The following is a 25,757-nucleotide window of genomic DNA, read 5'->3' as shown; positions in this document are numbered from 1 at the left end:
AGAATTAATTTATTATGCACACCTGCACGGTCGCATTTCAGGAACAGACCTTTCACTCATGATTTCTGTTTTATAGTTGTGTCTTGCTAACTCTGTTGCTGATTTTGCCTAATTGACACCCTAGAGCTTCGGTCAGAAAGTATGCAGCACATCAGCAGATTGTAAACGGTTCACTGTAGAACTGCAGTTTTACACCAATGCATTCTAGGTACAGATTAAATGGAATTTGCTACACAGCATCACCAGTGGAGAATGTGAGGAGAGAAAAAATAATGAAATACAGGCAGTAGTATTAAAATTCAATATGTAACAATCAAAACCCAAGGACAAATATGCTTTAGCAGTTTTCGCTCACTTCAAAATTGTCTCCCTAAAAATCTTAGGCCTTTAAACTACTTTAAGAATACTTAAAATCTTAAGCATTAAGATTTTTAGAAATCCAATATCCAGTAGAATTGGATATTGAATATCCAATTATATGCAGAAAACACAGAGGTCTTTACTTTTGTATTCTAATAGCTAGATTAGAGATCTGCACAAATCTAAACTAAACGACGAAAAACAAACAGAGCCTGCCCAAAACCTACAATAACTGTAGCTATGACTTCTGAAATAAAGTTGTACATAAAGTTGGATATTAAATCAATTCACAACCATTTTAAATTCAGGAATTGCAAAAGAAGTCAATATGGGGACAGCGGCTCATTCAAAATGTTGAATAAATCCAAACCAACATTAGGAAAATTAAACACCACAACATACCATGGACCTCTCTCTGGCTCCCTGTTTGTAAAAGGTTAGATTTTAAAATTAATAAACTGAATGTTCTTGGGAAATCTCCAAGTTATTTGTCAGGTATGAACCATGTAAACCTCTCAGGTTCTCAGAAGTCTGTTTGTTCAGTCTTCCCAGGACTAAAACTAAGAGAGGTGAAGCAGCATTTAGTTTCTACGGCCTTCACTTTGAAAGCCTGAAATGTGCAGAAAGTGGAGGTTTCTTTAAACCAGGACTGAAAATATTACTATTGCTGCAGCTTTCCTGTTGAGCAAAAGCATTTTTTATCAGTTCATTTAGCAATCTGTTTTCATTTTATGTAATGCTTCAGTTTAACTAACAAAGTCTATTTATTTTCTTTTTCTCCTTTCTAATGTTTTATCTGAATTTTGAATGACCTTCTGTATAGACCTTATTATAAAAATGTTCTGGATTTTACCCTGGTGACATTAGTTACATGTGTACTAATGTAAAACAAATATACTGAATACTTGGATGTCTCAGTTTGTTACTATTATCTATAACTGTCTGGAAAATGTGTTAAGGTTAAATTTCTAAGTGAAGTTTTTGGAAAAATAAAAAGTTTAAACATGTCACTGCATTAATTTCCATGCATTTTCCTCACTATCAGTCCAAGATCAGTCCAGCAGCAGCCTTGGGGAGCATTTTTATCAGATATTTGACAGATATGCCTCACTTAGAATATTGTGGTTCAACAAGGTAATTTGTCAGTCCCTTTTACATCAAAAGGCTGATATCTGTAATGACTTCTGCCCCGAGCTCTCTGAGGCTGCTATGCACCTTGCATGCCGTTTCACATGACACCTCTCCCAGCTTTGCCAACATATTCTCAGTATCGCTCAAAAATACCAAAGGTTTCTATTTTCTGTTTAAGACCCAATGTTGAAGCAAAAATGCTCCATAAGCCTCAGAAGTAAAGTCAAATAAAAATGCAGTGATGTGACTTATTTTGGTTGCTTTATGGATGATTAAAGGTGAAAATTATTGGAAATATAATTTATGATCTGTATACGATTATGTACTGAAAAACGTCTCTATCACACCTTGAATTTAATTCCACAAACTAAAATATATATTAAATAAATAACTGGGAAGTAAGTCAGAACTGAGAAATGAAAATAAAATCACTTTTTTTTTTATCATTTTTTGATCATTTGTAGGTCCACCTTTTTCTGCAAGTCTTTGGATGTATTTGTCTGCAAGCATGGCACATCTTTATGCAACTTTTTCTTGTAAACTAGCTAAAGTTTAATCAACCTGGATAGATAATATCTTTGAAAGCTATTTTTTATATCCAGGCACAAATTCACAGTTGGGTTTAGGTCTGGATTTTGACTTGGAAATGCTAAACATTTGATCTACACTATCAGTTTCAGCTCTGGTTGTATGTTTGGGGTTGTTGTCTTCTTGGAAGGTGAGCCTCCACCATTTCTCATAGCGTTTGTGTAGTTTATTTTTGTATTTTTAAGCTTCTTTTTCCTCCTGTGTGTATGTGTAATTGTGTGCATTTTAGGAGAAACAAAAAACATGACTTTTTTTTAAACTGTTCAATCTTTAATATATCTTAGTCCATCTTTCCATCAATGCCAATTGTCTTTCCTTTTCATTCTAAAGCATCCCCAGAGCATAATGCTACAACTGCCCTGCTTCCACCATGCATTTAATCTCCCCCACAATTTAAATGCATGGTGATGCAGTGCTAGCTTACAGCAGAAAGGACCTGGGTTCAAATCTCGAATTGGCATAGAGTTTCCATGTTCTCCCAATACATCTATGGGCTCTTTCCTTGTACTGTGGGTTCCTCCTTCAGTCCAAAACTTCAGTATATTTGCCAAGTCAACTTGGCTTTCTAAATTGTTATTAGCTTAGAGCTAGTATTTGAAGTAAAGCCACTCTCATTGCATTAATGTACAAATATAGCAAATTAATTTCAGATTTTTTTTTTCAAACTAAATTGTCCAAAAAATTCTGAACTAAATGCTCAAATTCCAACAAGAATAATTTAATATAATCTACAAACCTATTATATTTCTGAGAGTCATTATTTTCCCAGTTGAAATGTTTAGCATAGCCTTGGGTTATTTTGAGAGTGAGACTAGGCTACTTCTGTCAGATTCCATTTTATCTCTCATTTGGCTTGGAGGTGATGTAATACATCACATATTTATTTGACAGAAACCACGTGGGCAAAAGAAAAAACATCAGGCATATCAAACATGCCTGGGTGTGGAAGGGTCCAGCCTTTATTTTTATGTCAGTGGGTGGAGGTACCAGCCTGCCTTGCCTTTGTACATCTTACATCTGGAATGGGCACATTTTTCCCCCTTTCCCAAATAACATCTGCAGCTAAAAAGCCAGACAGGTAGTTAGAGTTGATTGGTCATGGATGGATTTTCTCCCTCTCCTTTCTTTCCATGTAGCTCTCTCTTTCCCTCCCTTTTTTTCTATTCTACAAAGCCCAGAGGCTAGTATTTCACTGATTACAGAGTGCCTCCATTTGAATGGTCGTTTGTGTATTGTCAGAACAAAGGAGTGAGCGGCCTCTGAAGAGGTGCTAGACAGGGGAATGGATTGGGCTCAGCGATTAGGATGAGTGGAACTGCAGGTTCAGGCTAGCGTAGCAGCTCCTCCACTGCTCAAGGTTCTTTCTTGACCAGGAACAGACGTAAGGCTGCAACAGCACTTCAGTCACTGCAGGACAGTGAGCAGTTTCAGCTGAAATGGGAGAGGCTCTGGCACTCATTTTTAAAATTGACACCTTAGGTTTAAGTTCAGATTAAAATCCATAATACATCATATTTTAATTAGACATCACAGCTACACTCATAAATAGTTTAAATCTGCAAAAACTTGAGACAGCTCTAAAATAGATAACTGTTTTTTGTAAGTTAAAATATGAAATATACCTTAATATCTATTAATCCATGCAGTGGAAGATGTTTTAGCTCTATTGCAGAACCTATCATAAACAGTTATCCTTATTTCCTGTCTAGGGGGACAGCCAATCAGCGCCAAGGATAATAATTACAGCTCTGGGATTGGCCGTTTACTATCTTTAAGGTCAGCAGGTTATATAGATTCCTCTAGTATTTGACTTGACTGTCCTTAAATGATAATTGGGATGATTAGGGTCATTGTCCATTTGGAAGACCCATTGTGAAATATTCTTTCCTTGTAATAACATCTGTTTTGTGAAGTGCATTGGTCCATCTTACAGCAAAACACACAGCATAATGTCACCTCTCCTGTACGTTGCAGTTGGGATGTTTTTCCCAGGATTCCAAGCTTCTTATTTTTTCCTCAAAATGTACCAATAGTCACGGTGGCTAAACACTTCAATTTTACTTTTGCCATACATCCAGGCACGTCTCTCAAAATTAAGATATTTGTCCCCAAGTTCATTTGCAAAGAACAATTTACTACAGTAAATCTGTAATAAGCATGTTTTATAGCAATAGACATTCTTCTCTGAGACAGTGTACCTGTTTCTGTTCTAAATGGTGTGATGACTAGACATCCCCAGATGAAAGTGACACCTTCAGGCATGAAGATATTTTACTTGATGATAAATCAGAAATTTTCCAATTCTTTTGATATTTTACTGGTTTCCTTTGGTTTTTCCATCACGTCACACATGGAAGGAAGTGTCTTTGTTTTTCCAAATGAAATGTATGAAACAGACTGACTTCACTTTTTCTACTGAAGAACATGCTATATTATATAGTACCTATATGCAATCTCTTGAATTAAATTGACCTGCACGGTTCAATATGCACAAATTCCCTGTTTTGTCAAACATAACTCCACATTATTTGCAAAAAATGTATCTATTAGTCGATTTTTTCCTAGAGCATATCTAAAATATTTGAGAGAAAATGCAACTTTGGAAGTTGAATTATCTACTTGATACATTATTGGTTGGTGTTTGCAAAGCATCCAATCCAGGAGCCACATTTATTTTCCTTGGCCCTCATTGCAGATGTTAGCTCCTGTTGTAATGCTAAGGTGCTCTGAAGGGTGAGTATTAAAGTGTATTTGGTGTTTCAACTTTTGAGATGGGAGGGCAGGGAGGTCTTAAGTGTATGTTACTTCTGTCCTTCCGGAATTCTGGTTAAATCAGACCTGAAATCTGAAAGACTGCCCTCTGGTGGTCAGAAATTGTACTCCAGGTAGCAGACAACTTGCAGCATCAACTGATTTTATGCATGTTGCTAATATTGCATGTTCTACCAAAAACAGGATGGCTTGCAACACAGCACACAACAATCAGTAATATTGCATGTGTTACAAAGGTTTACACTGAAAAAGCAAAGATAAAACTCTTATTTGTTTGGATTTCTAGCTATGCTCAATTCAAGCGGCACATTAAAGACCTTCATTTTATTTATAGTAAGCAATTAGACTGTAAGCTACCTCAGAACAATATGATTTTTTAACTATTGTAATTAGCTATATTAGCCACATTGTTTTATGCAGAATTTTAGTGAAGGATTTTTCCATGCCTTGCCTGTCATGAAAGTAGCCAAACTATCATTTGATAATTTAAATTGTTGATTTTGGTCAAGAAGTGTCCTGTTCTTCACCTTGTTTTTAAGACCCAGACCGTTTGAGTTTGCACCAGAGGAGCAGGTCTTCAGACAGCTCAGCAATCAGATAAAAGTTAACCTGACAGGTTCCTGTTTTGAACACCCACTCAGTATTTCTCACCCCTAACATGGAGGTAATGACCTAGAAATCAAAGTCCTCATCAAATTCAACGGGTGGGCTCAGGTCACGCTCCTGGTGGGCTTCTTTTGATTCTGAAGCATCGCCTTTTCAAAGCTGTTTTCTTGCTAATTTTTAATTTACTTTGAACCTTCGCCTCATTGATGGCGCCCATGAACATCCACCAAGAATAGAGTGTCTGAGTGTTTTCAATAACTGTCAGATAATAATAATGTTTTGTGTGAATGACTCAAGTATTCTGGCCAGTTTGTGACTCTCACAGTAATTTCATGCCACATTACAAACAACAAGCCCCTTAATTTGGTAATCACGGTCATCCAAGAAAACAATTACAGGGTCATTCAAGTAAGGGGGAAAAAGAGCTGACAAAAAACACTTACATCATTCCACTTCCCAAAATTTCACCACTAATCCACCCATTTCTGAAGGCTTATTATACTATTAAAGCACTCGTCTTGTTTGACACGTCTGCACACAGCAACAGGACTTTTTTTTTCTTCGATTACCTCTTCTTGACCAAGGGAGTTGACATTTATCTGTCAGATGTGGGCCAGAATTTTGGAACACATGAGGTCTTTGGGCTGATTGTTATTCAGTTGTAACACTGTGACACATTTTGGCACCTTCTTCTGCGCTTAGCAACGGCCAGGGATTTTGTCCAAGAATGAATAGTTTTAGTGAGGTCTTCAAAACGCAAGCAGTCACATTAAGTTATTGCACATGTTTGCAACTAGCAACAAGGGAGCCGAAACTTTTGTTTATGTTTTCAGACAACTGTAGACTCCCTGTTGGACCGAGATGGAGCAGATCAGCATTAATGTCAAACAGGCAACTGGAGCTAATGGAAACATTAGTATGCTTGACGTGTACTCTGGTGTTCGGATGATTTGTTGAGGAGCAGGGCTTTAATTTTCATCCTCTGGTCTCCTCCCTTCAAGGCAAACCTAACTGAGCGCTAATGACTCCGTGCAAACAATGTGTGACAGGGGGGACAAATTAAAAACACTTCCTGCTTCTTTCCGCCTCCTCCCTCTTTCTTCAGGTGATCTTTGAAGGGTCTCTGAGGTAGCTCCCTCCCTCCCATCTCTGGCTCCTTTCTCCGTCACCCTCCATAAAGCCGAGGTGTTGCGACCCCATCACGACCTGGATCCATGTTAGCCGTTTGACTTCGGGTAGCTGGCAGAAGGACATGATCAGCGGTGTGAAAAAGGGGTGTCTGAGTGTGCGTTTGAAGCGGCGGGGTGGGGCCGGCCTACACAAGAGGGGTGAGGTTGATTTTGAGGGAGATGAGAGGAAGAGGGTCGTTCCATTTAAGTCTCACATGCTTGTCGAGCTGTGACTTCTTGTTAAAAAAGAGAGGCTTCTGGGTGGTGACCCCTCCGCATCAGTCGCTTCACCTTGGGAATTGAATGGGACACACACCGCAGCCACCGAGCCCTCCCTCCCCGACCCTGACCCCCCCTCCTCTTCTTTGAGTCAATATGTCCGTGTCAGAGATGAAAGTGCAAAGTGGGAGGGACGCAGTGGGGGTCCTGACACTAATGTAGTACATTGGGCTTCACTTACTGATCTGCCAAGTTCTTTTGTCAAGCCCTAAATGCCTGCTAGGGTCCTTTGAACTGCTGAGCGCTCGCCCGCCCTCAGATGCCTCCTCCTTTAGCTTCAATGAGATATCCCCGGTGACATTCCCACAGTCCCGCCGCTGCAGACAGACACGCATAAGTGCACGGAAGCGGTTCAAATTCAAAGGCTTGAAAGGGCTCTGGGAGTAACATCATTCGCCACGTTGCAGTTCTGGCTCAAATTTGCTTTTTGTAAGAGAAATTAAAAAGAATCAGTGAAGGCGAATCGCTTTCAGGTAATTTAAAAGCACTTTCATTGGCTGGGTAGCAAAGAGAGCCAGGTAAACTAAGACTTCTAACTTTCTTGCTAGTTTTCCTCACTCCCTCGCTCTTGTCGGCTAATCTGTGTGGGTAACCTTATCCCAATTCTTCCCCACATACCCAACCCCACCCTCCTCCAATCCTCAAGAACTGGACTGAAACAGCTCCTCATTCACAAAGCCCTTTCTTGTTATGCTTCTCCATCCAGGATATGATTGATTCTCCCTTATTTATCAGGTTTCTTCTTCTTCTTCTTTTCCCTCTGTTTCAATTAAATTCGGGAAGCAGGTTTGTTTCCAAACTGGCAGTGTGAAAATAAATATAACCGGGTTTTTTCAATTTAAAGGGTAATTTCTCCCAAATAAGACCCATTTCCTGAGGCCTCAACAAAGGTTGAGTTTTATTAGTACAGTAAAATTAATAGGAATATTCTTATCAAAGAAATATAACTTATTGTTTATGTGTGGCAACAAAGAATTCAAAAGGACATGACTGATTCTATCAATTTGAATTATGGTTCTGTAAAATAATTCAAAAAGAAAAGTGTAGATTTCATAGATTTTTTACACCCAAGGTAATAGTTTTAAAACATCACTTCTGTTCATTTTGATTGCAAAATTCAGTTTCTCATAAAATGTGAATTTTTAGAATGAAAATTAAAATAAATGAATGCTGTTTAAATCCATGTTAGTGATTTGTCCATTAGGCAGTCTTTGAGAACCTCCATAAGAAACATAAACCACAAAAGGTCAATGTCAAAGACAGCAAAATGTATTCACGCATATTAAGGAAAAAATAGATTGGAGAACAGATAAAACGTTGCATACGTAATGAGGATAATTGCACCTTTGAAAGGATCAAGAAGCAAAGCTCACTGATACATTTGGAGGAGATTTATGGACTGCAGTCAAAGCTTTGAGAGCCATTAGTGTCCAAAGTCCCCTTTTCAGATAGAAGAACATTTTTCATTTCATTCAGAAATCAATGCCCTAATGACTGGAGGATGAATGAAGAGGTAAAGTCCAAGATGCTTGAGGTAGAGAATAGGTGTTGTAACTTTCAGAGAAACTAAATATTGTGTTTCCCTTAGCATCACAATTAACAGAAAACTAAAAATCTCAGTCTGTATTCAATAAATCCATATCATGTACAAGTTTCACATATTTTATTAAATGATTTAATTAAATATACTTTTTGATAATATAATTTATCTAGATACACTTGTATTTTGAATTTGTCCGTTACTTCAGTATGTCTTTGCTTAGTCAGGTTTTTTCAGACAGTCTAACAGGAAAAGATAAAAAACAAGTAAAGTTTTGATCAGGAATCCAATGACTCAAATTAGGATCAGCAAGAAGGTCAGAAACATATTTGCTTTGCTTCCTTTTCTCTAAATCTTATTTCATGTCTTTGGAATAAACCCCTAGCTCTGGCTCCTGATTGGTCAGCTGCCAAAGCAACTATTACAGCAGAGGAGTGAATGCCAGAACCATCAGACACTTGGCTTGTATCCAGTAGCTATTCCCCAATCTCTCAAGACTGATAAAATGATAAAAGCAAGTTTTAAAAAGAATGTAAAAATCATGCTTCTCTTCTCTTCTGAGCTTCACATTGGCACCACCAGAAAACATGCAAAGAGCCACAAAATACATGGATCTATTTTGGCAGTAGCATAGTTCTACACTGAAAAAATAAGTTGATGTTTCATCTGAGTATAGCTGAGTATCTGAGAATTTAGCAGTTAAAAAAATATATAAAAATACAAAAAAGCACAGTTATTGTTACCAATAAGCAACCCTCTAAAATAAATGTAACTCAAGCATCTATTTAATGCATACGTTTGTTTTTTTAAAATAATTATTTATTCCTAGGAACTTCTAAATAGTAATCCAGAACTTTCTACAAATTTAGTACAATTATGACATGATGCAGAGACAATTTTCTTCAGCCACTTTAGCCACTTTAGGCCAGTAGGCTAAAAAATAAGAGGGTCATCATAGTGTCATAAGGTTTCCCTGACAACTGCAAATGCCAACTGGTTGTTGGGGAGTGATGCCCAAAAAATTCCTTTAAGTCCTACAATAACAAACATTGCTCAGGTTTTTACTGGAACTGGATGGTTTGGTCAGATGAGAGTATCTGGAATATCTGGGACAAAACAAAGGATAAATACATGTAAAAGCACCTGATACCTTCTGCCAAGTGTTTTAAACACAGTGGAGGTTCTGTGGTGATGTGGGCTGTTTCTTTTTCAAAAACCACTGACAACCTTGTTAGACTACCAGAAAAATGTAAATAGATCATCACTGGACCTTTTAGGAGAGTCTAATATAGGAGGACAGATTAATATTGAAATGATTAAACAGACACAAAAATCAACCTTCTTCCATCTCCATCTGAGTCCATAGAAATCCTGTAGAAAACCTTTGGGCTGAGCTGCTCAGCAGAGAGTATATAGGGACTCTGGACAATCTAAAGATCACATCAACAAGAATATTTTACCTTTCTCTCTATGTGTTCCAATTATGCAGACTAAAATTAGGAAACTATGCAGTTGTTATACTATTGCTGAACGTTGCTGAAGTCTAATGTACTGAGCCCAGCCTCTCCTAATACTTCTCTTTGGGCCTCCTTTCAAGGCCTTTTAGACTAATTTTAACTGGCCAAATTAACAAGAAGACCTGACACACATGCCACTTGATATAGCATCCTACAAAATATTGTATCCAAGGCATACCTTAGATTTACAATTCTTAGAATTGCAAATTGCTGTTCTGTCTCGAAAAGGGAGACAGAACAGCCCTTTTTATACCCCTGATTAAACAGCAGTGGTACCAATAAGTTTAATTTCTATCATTTTAGTGTGAGATTCTGCTAAAAGAAAATATATGTTTATTTTAAGGCATCTTACACATTTTACCAGGAGGGAAAACATTTTTTTCCCCGCATCTGGGTCCCTCTTCTCCTTCCTCTGACTCACATGTGATCACCTCAAAGAGCTTCCTCTGTTCTCTCTGTTATTCTTTAGTTGTGGTTGGAGAAATTTGTCCTAAACATGCATTGAAGAGATGACTAGTGATTCAGACCCTCTGCTGATTGCTTCTAATCATCCTGCCTGCAAATCACTCCTCAGGTGTATTTTTATGTGTAGAGAAACCTTTGTGAGGGGTGAGCAGCAACTAATGTAAGCTGGATTTGATCAAACACTAACAACCTGATATTTGTGCAACCATCATTCAAATAACCTTTTGAATAATTACTATTTACTGCACTTTCTGTGGTTTCCCTACTTGGGGCAGAGAGACTAAATTAGCTGTGTTCAGTTGTGTTACAAGGATTATTACAGTGCATTGCAGACAGGATCACACTTACCTGCAGAGAAAAAAAAAAATCTCAGATTCATTTTATCATCTCAACTTGACCTTTTCAGTAATATTCATTCATTTTTTCAAGTTTTTGTGATGTATTTTTTAACAGTCATGTAAATCAGTAGCTGGGGCTTTTCTCTTAATTTCCCACCAAACCAGCAGAAGAAGACCCTTTGAAATCCCCACTCATGGGAAGTATATGTAACCATTTAGAATCATTTTAAATGTCAATGCATAAGGAATCCCGAGGATCCAGTTTTAATGGGACAATAAAACCGAACCACAAAGCTGTTTCTCTCTCTCTCGTTTTTTTTTTTTTTTGTTGTTTAAATTGCAGCCTCACTTCAACGTTGCCAGCTCTGTAACACTCGTAAACACATTCGCACCTCTCTTTTATTTAAATGTCGGTTAAGTTATGGCGCATAATTGAAGAGAGAAAAAAAAGTGCATTTGAATGGTGTCTGGGGGAGCAGGTCCAATCCACAAACCCACACTGATTTAAAGAGCGCACAGAAAGGAGAGATACAGGGCAAGTTTCTGTTCCTGGAAGAGCAAAGGTACCTCAACAATCAAGTTAATTAAAACTACTGCTGGTGTCAGAAATAAAGGGAATTATATCCATACCCATTAATTACTTTTTTTTTAAAGTACACAATTTGCATAATTAAGTAGCTAAAACTCACCTTCTTTAAATTAGATTATCACGCAGTGTTGACAGTGTTGACTTTGTTAAGGTCTAATTTCTTCTTTTTTTAAAAGTTTGTAAAGAAAAAAGATCCTACTGAAAAAAAAGAAGTATAACCATCTCCTTGCGCTTTGCCCACCAGGAGAAAAAAAAAAATCTCTAAAGCTGATGGTCTCTCTGCGATTACCCTATCAGGTGCAAACCGCTGACATGTTTCCACCCACCAACAACAAAAAAGCCTCTCGGTGCCCAAATCTCCAGCCGCAGACGCACAAACACCGCTGACAGGCAGGCAGGCAGCGCTGCGCTATCATCAGCCTCTCCAGGGATCTACGACTTTTACTGTCACTGCGATATTTTTATTATTATTTTAATTTCACCTGGATAAGTTTATCTGCTTGACTTGTCTTTTGAGGACCGCTTTATTTGATTTTTTTTTCTAACATTCATGCAATGTTAGAATAAAATGTGCCTTGCAAGGTGTAGAAATCCCCCACAGGTACGGACCAAGATGAAGAGTCTGTGATCTCTGGAGGAGCAGAAGCTCAAAGGATATTTTTTTAAGTAAGGGGGATTTTTTGAGACGTCGCAACTTGGCTCCAGTTTAAGGTGAACTTTTGATACTCCGAGGACCTGATCTGAGAAGTTAATCTTTGGGATAGCTCCCCCAACAAGGAAGCGCCCAATGTTGTACTCCGTGCCTTTCCTGCTGCATATATCCTTACATTGGGATTCAGTCTCCTGCTTACCGCCGGAGTTGTGTGCGTAAAAAGACGCGCAGCGGAGCGAAAGCCAGAGAGAGACAGAGAAGGAGGCGATCCCGCCAACCTTTCCCGGGGCTCTGAGTGTGTGGAAGCAGGTGTATTTGAGCCGTCTTTCTGAAAGCCAAGATGTCCGTGCTGCCTTCGAGGTTCCTCTATCTGTAAGCGCTCCACATCTCTCTTTGCTTTTTTTTTTTTTTTTAATTTTTTTTGCATAAACCCATGCATTCTTACCAATAGAAGTCGCCAAAAACTTCATATTTGTGCATTGCTGTCATCCAGGTAGGCTGCGTTTATTTTCCATGTAATTGCCCGTGTGATTCACTCCCACTTCTCTCCTCCTAGGTGTTTACACTTTCTGGTTTTCTACTTCCAGCTGCAGGTACGTTTACTCTCCTCTTATATTCTTTTTGCATGTTTATGTGCAGCTTTTCTTTTATATGAGTCATGATAGAAGAATTGCCATGTGCTACTTTTAGGGCGTTTACTATGATATAAAACGCTACAAATCAGAATCAACACAGATGTGGAAAAAAAACCTAACATTTTTATTAAGTTAGTATATATCAATAACTTGACTGAATGTAATCTGTTTGCATTCAAAATCACAAAAGCGAGCCTTTTATAATAGGTTTAATTATAAAAATCGTAAATATTTAACGTTCTTGTTTGCAGTTGGGGATTCAAGTAGCATTTTTCACTAATTCACAGCAACAGCTGGGTTGTAAACATGTAGGTGCCTGGGGTTGAAATTTGCAGTTTGAACAGATGACTCGTTTGGCGTTTGTTGCCTTGTTTTTACTAGTTTCGTCTTACTTTGAACCATAACGATTTGCAGACATCCACTCAGCTAATTGACTGCGTTGGCTTTGATTCAGCCGCAGCCCCTTACCCGCACCTTTCCCGTATTAAGCTATTTATCAGTTCATTGTGTGTCGTTTTTGAATGTTTTAAATAAAAATCCATGCTTTTCTCGTTTTAAAGATACTAAATTTGTTAAATAAAAGAAATAGCGTGGAACTCATACAAATTTAACAAAATATAAAATAAAAAACGCAGCAAATATTTGATGAATAAAATTCTTACCCGTTTTACATCTAGATGTTTTTTCCCCTTTAGATTGTTTTATTGCATGTTCAAATTTGGGTATTCTCATAAAGAAAATAATATAAAGAAAGAAACACAAGAACTCATGCACAATTTGACTCAGTTTTAGGTTCTAACAGGATATCAGCTACTTTTTTATTGCTTAAACATATTGTATCATGGATAAAAATAATATGCACTCTAGTTATTTTTTGGTATTAGAAAAAGGCAGAAGATCATTCTCATTGTTGATCTCTAAGTATCTTTCTATAGTTCATGAATATTTCTGGTCAAACTGATGTTTATAATTTTATGAAGGGAAACATAGGAGATGAACCACAGTTGGAAGTGAGGGGATCACCAGCATGAGAGTGTGCTTCAGTACCTGCTGGTGTGTGTGTGTTCTGTAGATAGCATTGCATATCTTAGATGGATGCAACAACTGAGCTTCCTCCGTGAAGGCTACGGCCAGACTTTTTGATGTGGAGACAATATCCGTTTTCATGCTGCGTCTTTGCAGGAAGGAGACGGTGTGATAAAAACTATCACATCGTCGCGAGCATTCACCTCAGCCATGTGCTTAGGCTTGCCTGTCCATTGAGATGAAATCCAACTGTCTACCGAGCACACCTTTGTATTTGTTTAGAGAGGGGAAGATTTGGGATAAATCCCTCAGCAGCTCAGCGAAGCTATGTTTTGTTGTGTGGTAACTCTTTTTTCACTCCTCAGCTTTGAGGTTCATGTTTGACAACAGATCACGCTGATGAACAGCTTTGAACATATTTGTGGAGAGTTTTGGCATGAAGTGCTTGCAGTTGGAAACATGTCTCAGTCGAAATTGGAATGCAACATCTTTGGCTGCTGCAGTAGTGACACCTTCTCCCCTCATTTGTCTAGCCGTTGTGGCTGTTGTAGCTTTACCGAGCATGACGTTCTGTTTGGAAACATTTATTTATATCCAGATTTATCGTTTCGGTCCAAGTCCAAACATGTGCAAAATGTGAATCTTTAGTGCAGGGTAGAGTTTGGGTTTTTCTTGTTGAGGCTGTTGTTGTCACATTCTGTCCAATTGTTGTTTGTATCCAAGTGATTTCAAAGAAACTAAAACACAGAAGACAATGGTCGCTGTAAAACGCAATTTTTATATTTGTCAAAATCAATACTATACTCTCAAATACTTTGTTTTTTAAATTTTAAGAATGGTTGTTCTTGAGGTTTTATTTGTGGTAGAATGTGTATGTCAAAGCTTAAACAAGGCATTTTAGAGATCAGAAAACCTCCGAATGAGAACGAAGGACATCAGGAGCCTTAACAAGTTTGCATTTGGATTTGACGAAGTTGTTTGTGTTTCCTGTCTGATGTAAAGGATTTGTTCTCCGGAGGTTAATGTTTCACCTTGTGTTTTTGCTACGTGTCATCAATTCACTGAAGTTAAATCAACAAGCACTCTGAGTATGTAATCTGTATATAATTAGCCACCTGAGATCAGCCACATAAAAAGCCATTACTGTGCAATTACCACACCATATACAGCTGGGGAGATGGGATCACGGCATGAACCGAGATTCCAGGTCTTCTGAAAGTATACGTTTCCTCTCTCTCTTCCACATGTTGGGTCACAGTTGCTTTTCTGACATGCTGCCAAATATTTTTCCACATCTTTATGTCAGGTCTTAGGTAACTCAGAAACATCAAGATGGTGAGAGGCAGAAGGGAGATTTTTGCAATTTGATTTAAAAAAAAATCTCCAACAAGAGAGTCTTTGTGGTTTAAGGTGCTTCTTTCTTCCTTTAACTCATGTCCTCCGCCTGCTGCATTTTCTAATTTATGGACCCTATTTGGCCTACGGGCAGATATTTGTTTGATGATAGTGCAACAGGTCTGGATGCTTCAGGTGTATAATTGCTAGTGGCTTGGTTGCTTGTGGAAATGAAGTACAGGTTTCTCAATACTGCCTGAGGGACACTATATACTGTGCCCCAGTGCTCACAAACAAGGCTTCTCTGCAGACTTTGCACTTGTTCTATTGGAGGTTTACTCAAACATACTCTCCATTAGTGTGTGTGCTAATGTGGTTAGCTTCTTGTAAATGCATGGCAAATAAAATGTGCCACCTTAAAGGGGAGAAACAATAAATCTCTGCAGCTACAAATTTTTATGTTATCTTGGTTTTTACACCCTAAAGCACTTTTCTTTTGACATAGAGCCCATAAAACCAACAGCACATATTACTATCATCATCTGTGTTTTGACAGTCTCATTGTACATTTCCTCTTGTGCAGGAATCTCAGCAGAGCACTGCCGATTTCAGGTTTTACATTGAAAACCACACGAGGAACCCGGATGACTTGAGCCGGAAGCAGGTCCGGATCTACCAGCTCTACAGCAGGACCACGGGCAAACACGTCCAGATCCTGGGGAAGAAAATCAATGCCAACGGAGATGATGGGGGCAAGTATGGTATGGGAGAATTTCTGTGCATCTCACTTGACACTTTAGCTAGTCTGAGATCGCAAATCCAGCTAAAATAAAAGTTTTGGTGCTTCTAGAAACTCCTTCTTAACTCCGACCCTTTAGGCTGTTTGCTTTTCATTGTTCTGAGGTTGTTTTCTGTTTGCCTAGTGCAGGAGGAGTTGGTTTTGGAAGACAGACATTAGTGAATAATTATGGATGAAAACCTGTTGAAACAACCAACCTTGCTGAGGATCTCTCTGATGGCAAATATCTATGATGCACCAAATCAATCAGACAGATATTGGCTCTGAACAGTGATTTGCAGATCTATGCTGAAAAAATCTTAATTTCTCTTAATGTTTATTACATTAATCTAAACTAACATCAAAAAATTTCAGTCTATATGTTCATCAATAAGCAGCTTCTACTTGATTCACCTCCTGGAGTTTAACAGAAAAATCAGATAATGGTTAAAGAAATTTGCTTTAATGCATAGATGTTAATGATCTTATAAAGCCATCATACTATGTTGGATTCAAAAGCACTCATTCTGTAAAGGAACATGTAGCATACATTTAGTCTTTTATCTGTTACTGACCTAGAAAAAAATGGCTGGTTGGACTTCAAATAAAACCAAGAAAAGTTGGTCAGTTGCATCACTGGAAAATATCTGTTGTTTTTTTCTTGATATCTCGCCCAGAAGGTGTTGATCTTTGTTCAGTTTTTTCCATCAATGTTTTGGTGAATGTGATATTTCTTTCATGAGAAGAAGTTGCTCTTTGCCTCTTTAAGGTGAAGGTTGAGTATTGGTTATTTAAGCAATAGAGCTGATAGATCTTTTATACTTGAAAATGTTAAGCATTTAAACATAACAACCACAAAAAATGCCGCTGCAGGATTTTGGTCTGAAATGAATTATCCACCTTAAATCTCACCACTTAGCTCTGCACATGCTTTTTCATTACTGCAGATCAAATATGGCGGATGGCTAAACTGATGGTCAGTAAAGCACTCTTTGATGTAGCCTGTGCCGCGCTTCCCTGCAGATATTTTTTTCTCATAACAGCTGACTCACAGCTCCAAAATTGCTGGTCTTGAATGCCTCTGAGTCAGTGTGTTCATTGCAGATGCGCGCAGGCGAAGTTTCCTCACTGCTTGTTAGAGCTTGAGTGGAAGCAGATCCAATTTTTCCCATGAGCCTTTGCCAATTCTCTCCCCCTCCTCCCCGTCCCTCACCATCTCCTCCCCATCCAGCTGCAGTACCTGGCACCTGTGAACTCCTTTGCACTCACTAGCAATGTTCACTTTGAAAGATTGTAGTCTGGCGGCAAAAGGCCCAGAAAGAAAAACAAGAAAAAAAAACAGACATACCAAACTTGGTTGCAGACCTTTGACTTCAGATCTGATATTTGTACATCTGACGTGCAAGAATTATAATCCATCACAGGTACTAATATATCATATGTGTTACTTTTAAAATACCAAAACACACCTCTTCCAGATCTGTCCATTGTAACTGATATCTGTTGTCCTCTAAAAGTGGGCAGTGTAATGTAAAAACACGAGTCTAGTTGATAAAGGCTGCAATGTGGAATAAAAACACAATTTCTATTTGACTTTTTAGACAGATTTATCTATTGAGGTCAACATATGGCTGTAACTACCATTTTTCATATTATTGCAAATCACCAAAAGCGTAAAAAATGGTCCAAAAAGAGATTAATATTTTCTTTCACTCACGGTCATGCAGTCTGCTCAGCATTTGTTTCTCACGTTTTGATCAGACTCCACTCAAATTTGTCTAATTTTAGCTTGACATCCTTAGGAAAATGGAACAAAACTCCTACTCAAAGTGCTATTCAAAAATAAAAATAAAAGCAGTTTCTTGTGTTTTGCAATCTCTTACCAAGGGAGGATGTTAAACGATCTACTTTGCCTGCATTTTCTTCATGATGTACACATATCAGCACTCACTTCACAAAATCAGTCAGGAAAAATCCAAAGAATAGAGTACAAAATATTGGGATTACTCAAACAGGAAAAAGAAGAAAAGAAAGGAAATGTCCTATATAACTCAGCCTTCTCAGATTATAACACAACAGAATAAACTACAGTTGGCTATCCTTCTTAAAATATATTTATTACTATATACAACATTATGTGTCTTATTTTTTTATGCAATAAGATACTTCAAATTGAGTAAGAGATTAGCTATTGTGAAGTCATCATCCAAATAATTGAAGGGTTTTATTTTACAAACAGAAACACACATCTGGTTGTCAGTGTATGTTTATGATCATTTTCTAAACATGTTTGGATTAAGATTGTGATTATGTAACACTTAGTTAGTGCTACTGATGACAATAAAGTTTATAAAAGGGGAAATGGAGATTGTAATAGGAGTTTGCCCCACAATTGGGGGGTTGATGGTTCGATCTCCATTCCGCCCGCCTCATTCATTGTGTCCTTAGGCAAGACACTTACCCACCCTGCCTGCTGGTGGGGGACAGAGAGTCTAGTGGCGCTGGTGCAAGGCAACCTCGCTTCTGTCAGACCTGCCCCAGGGCAGCTGGGGCTACTATTCAGTAACTCGGAATGGGTGAATGATTGTAGTGTGAAGCGCTTTGGGGTCCTCTGGACTGGATAAGGACAAGTACAAAGCCAAAATATTTCAATTTTATTATGATAATGACACTCTCACTGATATGCTTAGAATCCAAACCTTAGGTTAACAAGCTTGGATGGGTTACAGACATTGAATTTGCAAAAAGAGAGGAAAGAAAAGGTTGAAAACTATTCTATAAATATGTGAACCGGTCGGATTGGATTTTGCTTTTTTTTTAAGTGCAGCTCAAGAGATCCAAACTAATCTATCTAATTGTAAAACCAATTAGATTCCCTCTCCCACAGGAGAGGGAATTGCTGTCCCCTCCCAAACTTTTCAGAGAGGTCACCTACTTCCCACCTTTTCTCTCAAGGTTTGATTTTAGAGTGGAAGTTACTTCTGCCCATCCCATTCCCTTCCACTATTCTTCCCCTGCTCCCTTGAGCGCTACTGAATGGCCCTGTGTGTTAAACAAATGGATCATCTTAACTTTTTGATTGAGTGAGCACAAACTAAAGGGAACTTGAAACCTAATCCTGAGGGGCACATGACTGCTCCACAAACGTTTGGCAGATTTCTTTGCTGGTCTGAGGGCGAGTGCAGACAAAGGTGACCTTGCAGGGGTGAGCATGTTGGATGGGAGCAGGAGCGGGGTGTCGGGGGCTCGGAAGAATAAAGGAGCCGTCAGGATACATCTTTAGAGCGCATTATTGCCATGTCAAGTCATGACAGAGACCTGTTGGTTTGACTGGTCATTATTTTTGCCAAAGCTACTTAGTTAAAATAGTTTTGGTATTTTTACCAAGAGCAGATTCTTACTAATGCTTGGAATCTTAGAGACTTTTTTATAATAAACAAAGAATTACCCGTTGTGCATTTTTAACTGAATCGCTCAATATTTGGAAGCTACATTTAAAAAAAAAATATACAATGCATGTAAAGGTGCCTTTAGTCTTGCGAGAAGAAATGTACAGGAAGAAAGTTTGTGCTAGAAGACAATTCAGTGACTCTTACTAAGTCTGCTGTGTCTTTTCTTTTCCAGCCCTTCTTGTTGTGGAGACGGAAACATTCGGAAGTCACGTTCGAATAAAAGGAAAAGAAAGTGAACATTATATTTGCATGAACGACAAGGGCAAAATTGTCGGAAGGGTGAGTATGGCTGAGTTTATTTATGTTGGAATATTTTCAAAAGATTAATTTGGCAACACCTTAATATTAGAACCTGTATTTTAGACCTGGCCTTTAATCCTATTTGAATTTAGTAGGACCTCATATCGTTTTTCTCCTTGTGTTTTTTGCACAAGCGAACAAAACCCCTTTGATAACTCAAAGCTATTCTTCCATTACGTAATCGGCCAACTCCTTTGACACTCGATCAGTCAATTACCTACTGGAATCACCACAATGCATCGAGGGACTAATGGTCTCTTAAGAGGAATTTTGTTGCAATTCTATCACTTAGTCACACCAGGTGGCCACAAATGCAAGATGACTGCATGTGACCACAGAGAACCACTTAGATTAGTAAAAATAGTTGAAAAAGTTTGTTATCCTCAGAGACACATAGTTTGGTTCCATTAATAACTCAGACTGCTTGTATATTTAGCTCCCTTTTTCTATAGATGTAAATGGGATGAGTTTTTCTTCTTTTTTTTTTAAATGAAAGTAGGATAAACTGCTTTTTCATAGTAATAGTAATAGTAATAGTTATATTTATAGTGAGTTATATTTATTTACACATTTACCTCAGGATATGCTGGAATGCAAACCATTGTCTGAAGGAATGGACATTATGAACCCAGTATTTTTGCCTGAAAAGACATAAAGTAAAGTTATCATCTTTACTTAATTTACATTATTCCATTAAACTAATATTTGATTTTATGACACATTTATAACTCACTATAAAACCTTTTCAATACAAATAAGCATGGAGTGGAGCTATAATTTTATGATGTAAAGCAAATATTCTGAGTTAAATTCCTCCTCCCATCATAAACTTTTAAATTGTCATTTATAGATTTTTAATAACATTTGCAAAAAATCAAATTGTTAACTGCAGTGATTCTTATGTAATATTTCAATCTGCTGTCTGCCAGGTAATTTTTGATCTGTAATCCTCTGGTGTTTGCATTTCTGATGTTCATAAGCTGTATGTTTTAAAATGACCTGATAGTTTCATGTAAATATATCATCAATAACGGATCTCCACTGTGAGCAAGCTCTTGCACTCTCAGGGAAATTTTTAAGTTTTTTTTTTTTACGTAAAGTTTGCCCAAATATTTATCAGGATCTGTGTTTATTGTCAAAACTAATTTAAATGTATTTTAATTAAGGTTCAATAAAGGTTTTGTTGGTGCCATCTGACATATTTCTGTTCGATGGCATTATGCCCAATAAAACCTCAGAAAACTGAGGTATACATTTGTCCAACAAATGGCAGAGAAATAAGGTCACAGATGCAAACATGGCTGTTGACATTTCAACTAAACTGTTATTTTCAGCTGCTATTTTGGGGGAAACTAAAATTTTGTTTTTTATACTGTAAATGCGGTAATAAAAATAAACTATGACAAAAGCACAAAATTATTCTATTTTAGCTCAAACTTACTCATATATAGAATAAGATTCTTGTCATCAGTGGTTCTAATCAATTGTCACGGTAATATTTAGAGATGAACCAATCAATAAAGGCAAGCAGTTAGCAATTTAAGCCAATTGCAGTTCTCTTTAAAAAGTTTTTTTTTTTTTTTTGCTTTATGCCACTTCAAGAATTTAATGTAAGAAACCTTATTAGATGAAAGTTTTTTGATAGATGTATTTCAGAGCCTGACAGAAAACAACAGATAGAAGATTACTCTCATTTCATCAAAGCATTTCCTCTGATTTTTACCTAACTCAAATGAAAGTGTATTCATGTTTTCTAGAAATCTTTAGTGGTGGAAAAAGTTGTGAGTTTTTAGTTTTGAAATGTATTTTTAGTGTTAAGTCTGGTGATTACTGGCCATATCAATAATGGAAAAGTGTTTAATTTTCACACTTAATTGTTTCAAGGTTACCTTCTCAAATTTAGGAATATGGCTAAATAGAATATTGTTGTCCTCTTGATAATCCAAAGCACTGAAATTGCCCTCACATATTTTTCTTAAACTTACACAAATGACTTAGTTTTTTCTCAATTTAAATCAGATAAAAATCCAGATAATAGCATTAAATAATAATATTTTGATAATGTAGAGGTAGAAATAAATGTTGCTCCAATTCTGACCAGCATTATTTTTCTGATGAGCACGGACATGGATCAGCGCTTTTATCGCTAATAGCTATGCCACCAGAATACTTTAAATTATCAAGCCATGCAGAGGTTATGCAAATCTGACACATAATTATTGTGTTTTTCTCATGAGGTATGGACTTGTGTCACACCACTCCATGAGTCTGTCTCCAGTAGTTTCCCCATAACAGCAAGTTCCCAGTGTTGTATAAAGTACTGAAATCTCAGAGTCAAGTAAAAGTACAAGTACCTCTCCAAAATATGACTTTGGTAAAAGTCCAAGTCACTGACTGAAATGTTACTTGAGTTAAAGTCTTAAAGTATCTGAAACGTCTTGTACTTAAGTATGGAAATTACTGTAAAAATGGATGTACTCAAGTAATGTAATGAAAAGTACAAGTAAAAAGTAAAACAAAGCAAATGCAGTTTGAATGACATTTTTTATATTTTGTTAAACTTGTCAAATACACTTAAAATAATGTACACAACCAAGTGCAGGCAAAATTAAACCTGCTAATAGATATACCTGCAGGCATCATTTAGTTAAGAAAATTAGGTGCTTTACCTATAGCACAAGGTTAACTTAACCTGCTTTACAACTGAACCAGCTTCTTAGTAAACCCTCCAGGACAGAAAATACAAAGTTTTTGTAAGCCTCAAGTTTTCCCTTCAAGTAAGGTCAGTGCTGAAAATGAGAAAAATAAATAGTACAGTAAATGCGGCCAACATGAAGAAAAAGAGCTGTTACGATTACTCTACTTCACAAATCAGTGAATCTGTCAATGCTACAGTCAGTAGGTGGTGCGCACAACTGGTCATTATGCAAAAGAAAAAAAGAATTGGGAGGGAAATGCAGCTTATTGGCATCTCTGTAAACCTGGTTTTGAACTTGCATGCCTTTCCTATATTCTTTAAATTTAGTCTAAATTGCTATCGCTATGGCTTCTGTCCCCCCTTGAACAGAGGAGTCTAGGTAGCCTGCTACAGTCAACATTAAGCCTAAGCTAAATACACCACGTGTGGAACTGAAACGATGCCAAACAAAGTTCATTTATGGTCAACGTTTCACAATACAGTAGTGTCTAGTGACCAAGCTATAGTTACTGAAACAGGAGGATTATAACCATTTCATAAGTTACCTCGATGTGTTTCTTCAAGTTGGACGGGGAGTTTTTGTAAGATAGAATTTCCACATCTTCGGGCAGGAATAACATAAACTGCGGTACGACGAATCTTTAACACCCACGAAAGAGTGTATTGTGTTTAAATAAGGCCATGGGCTCTTATCACCAGCTGGTGGTTCCCCTGGAGCCGTGTCCGACGTAGTTGCAGTCGTTGTGGTCTCCGTCTCCTCCTCCATGTGGCTGCTGCTGATTACGAGACTTGCTTTGTGTTTAATGGGAGAAGCGAAACAGGTGTATCCTATTGGAGGTGATGAACAAGCCCAGGCAAGCAGGCTACGGACTTTGTTCGGTAGCCTGCTTGCTACTTGCTAATCAGTAGGTGGGGTCAAAACACTTTGTTTCTCTCTCGCGCTTTTTTGTAACGAGTAACTAAACCACACATTGAAAATGTATCGGAGTAAAAGTACGCAATTAAGTTCGGAAATATAGTGAAGTAAAAGTGAAAGTCATCAAAAATTTTCATACTCCAGGAAAGTATGAAGTACTCCAAAATATACTTAAGTAAAGTAGTGAAGTATTTTTACTTCGTTACTATACAACACTGCAAGTTCCTTCCTAGAAGGCTAACAATACACATGTTAGAATGAACAGCAGTTGAAAAACTGCTATACAGTCATATTGTAGCAACAGTCACATTTATTTGGTATAATCTCAAGGAATAAAATAAGTTACAGCTTATGCTAACTAGTATGGCTAACCATTCAACACAATTTTATAGAAAGAAGAGATATTGATTCAACACAACCCAAAAACATCATTGAAAATTTTATGCCAAATAAAGAACAAAAAAACACTGTCAAAGCAAGCATCTTTACCTGGTTAACTTTGTGCTCACAAAGTTAATTACACACTGATGCTAAAATAGGCATAATTGAAAAATATTTGGTGTTTCTGTGTTATTGATGTTGTCCATTTTCTATTCTTCAGCCTGATGGAAGGAGGCAAGAGTGTGTCTTTGTCGAGGAATTCCTGGAGAACAACTACACGGCTCTTGTGTCGGCCAAGTACAAAGGATGGTACCTTGGCTTCAACCGGAAGGGCCGACCCAAGAAAGGCTCACGCACCACGCAGAGGCAACAGGAAGTCCACTTCATGAAGCGCCAGCCTAAGGGTCGAGTGGACCCGTTGGAGGAGTTCCGTTTCACCACAGTAACTAAGCGGACACGAAGGGCTCGGCGATTAAAAACCCACCCCAAGAGGAACTGAAGGGGCAGTTGGGAAAGCACTAGATGTCCTCACAGGAGGAAACAGAAACTGAAAATCTCAAGCTTCTTAAAAGAATCACCTTAAAGACTCTGCTTCTGTAAAAGAAAGACAAACTAAAAGAACAAAAAGTCAAAGATGTTTTATTTTTGTATTTCAGGATGACTGAATATTTCCTGACTCTTGGATTCTCCTGGGTTGATGTCATTGTGCTAATGTTTCTGTCATGTTATTTATACTGGATAAACTCAAGGACCTCTGAGAGAACTCGTGTCGCTGCTGTCCTCAGCCACGTTTGAACTGCAAGCTGAAGGCATACTTTCTTTTTGACAATGGGAGCTGAAGCAGGAGCTGACGCAATGTTATAAAAATCAGCCAACTAGAGATTTATTGGAATACCTGTCGGTTTTTGTTTGTGTTGCCCCTGACAACGCGGATCCCATACTTTCCACTGGAATTAGACACCATGGAGATGAAACGGAGAGAGGCGGCAGGTGACACCGCGCTGCTGGGATAACTGTGTAGCTTTGAGTGCAATATTTTACAAGTCTCTTGTCCTCTACGTTCTTTCCATATGTCTTTCATCCCTAAAAGTCACTTGTGGCTCCTGGAATGCGCTGAAACCTCGCAGTCCCCAGTGAGATCTTCATGACATTTCCATGCAGCCTGCGATTCAGCTGAAACGCAACGTGCTTTGACGAGTCCAACACCCGTTGTGATTTTAGTCTTGTTTAAACACTGAAAGGAAACAGTACAAACAGAAAAAACAGCATAATTCCACACTGTCTTCCAGCTTCAACACACGTGGGGAAGGTTGTTAATCCCTTTTGTCTGTTTCTATTAGCTCTTCGTCACATGTGTTAAAACTGTTTCAGATATGGATTCCTTTTATTCTTAAACTGAGAGCTTGCCAGCCTTTTGGGGCTGACAATGACTTCCTCTACCTCTTTTGTTTATCTTTACCTGGTCTGATTGTCTGTGTTCAGTTAATCTCAACTTTGACCTTAAATTCAGCTCTTCTTCTTTTCTTTCGTTCACTTGAAGATGCTTTTGGAAAAAAAGCATACCAATCATCCGCAGACAGGAAACCTGTGCATTATCTTACATTATTTTATAAACCTCCATCTGATGATTAAAGCTTCTTCTCAAATACTGAGATGACAGGATTCAGAGAATCCTTTCAGCCAGATTTCATGTCTGAATCATAAAAAGGGAAAACTCTTTGCTTCTCACCGACAACAAACTCCAGGTTTTTTCACCAGTAGTTTGTATTTACCTGACCCCTGGCAGGTCTTTTTGTATGAGTTGCTACTAACAACATGACACATTTATGTTTTTTTTAAACAAATCTAAGCAAAAAATAATTTTATGACTATTATTAAGATATTTATTGTCTCCTTTTGTAAATAAAATGTGAGTTTTATTTGGCCTCTTTTAATAAAATGAGGACTGTATTTAAAAAAAAGTTTGTGTTTATTACAGAAATACCTTCATGTGTCTCAGTTTAACAATATTTTTGACTATATACCCACTGAGTATGACAGTCTTTGAAAGATGAATGCTGCAGGTAGAAGGTGGTTCAACATAGCGTACATTCCCTTCTCCGCATACTGCCAAGGTATGCATTTTTATATACAAACTCAGGAGCGTGAGGTCTGCTTTTAAGGTCATCTCTTTAAAAACAAAACTGTTGCAACATCTCTCAGAGCTTTTATATCACCACAAAGGCCTCTG

General features: G+C 37.8%; 1 protein-coding gene across 2 annotated transcripts; it reads left to right on the top strand.

Annotated features, from left to right (window-relative positions):
- Positions 1–1,063: 1,063 nt before the first annotated feature.
- Positions 1,064–25,446, top strand: fgf24 (fibroblast growth factor 24). Of its 2 annotated transcripts, none has more exons than XM_028008744.1 (5): positions 1,064–12,378; positions 12,563–12,599; positions 15,586–15,754; positions 19,405–19,511; positions 23,748–25,446. In XM_028008744.1, the coding sequence occupies exons 1-5, from the start codon at positions 12,347–12,349 to the stop codon at positions 24,024–24,026; spliced, it is 624 nt and encodes a 207-aa protein (XP_027864545.1). In that variant the 5' UTR covers positions 1,064–12,346; the 3' UTR covers positions 24,027–25,446. The 2 variants fall into 2 exon arrangements, with proteins under 2 accessions (XP_027864545.1, XP_027864544.1); XM_028008743.1 differs by having other exon boundaries at positions 1,083–12,378; positions 15,586–15,763.
- Positions 25,447–25,757: the final 311 nt, after the last annotated feature.

The sequence above is a fragment of the Xiphophorus couchianus genome, chromosome 23 (assembly GCF_001444195.1).
Source record: "Xiphophorus couchianus chromosome 23, X_couchianus-1.0, whole genome shotgun sequence".
NCBI lineage: Eukaryota > Metazoa > Chordata > Actinopteri > Cyprinodontiformes > Poeciliidae > Xiphophorus > Xiphophorus couchianus.
This window is presented reverse-complemented; position numbering and strand designations above follow the sequence as displayed.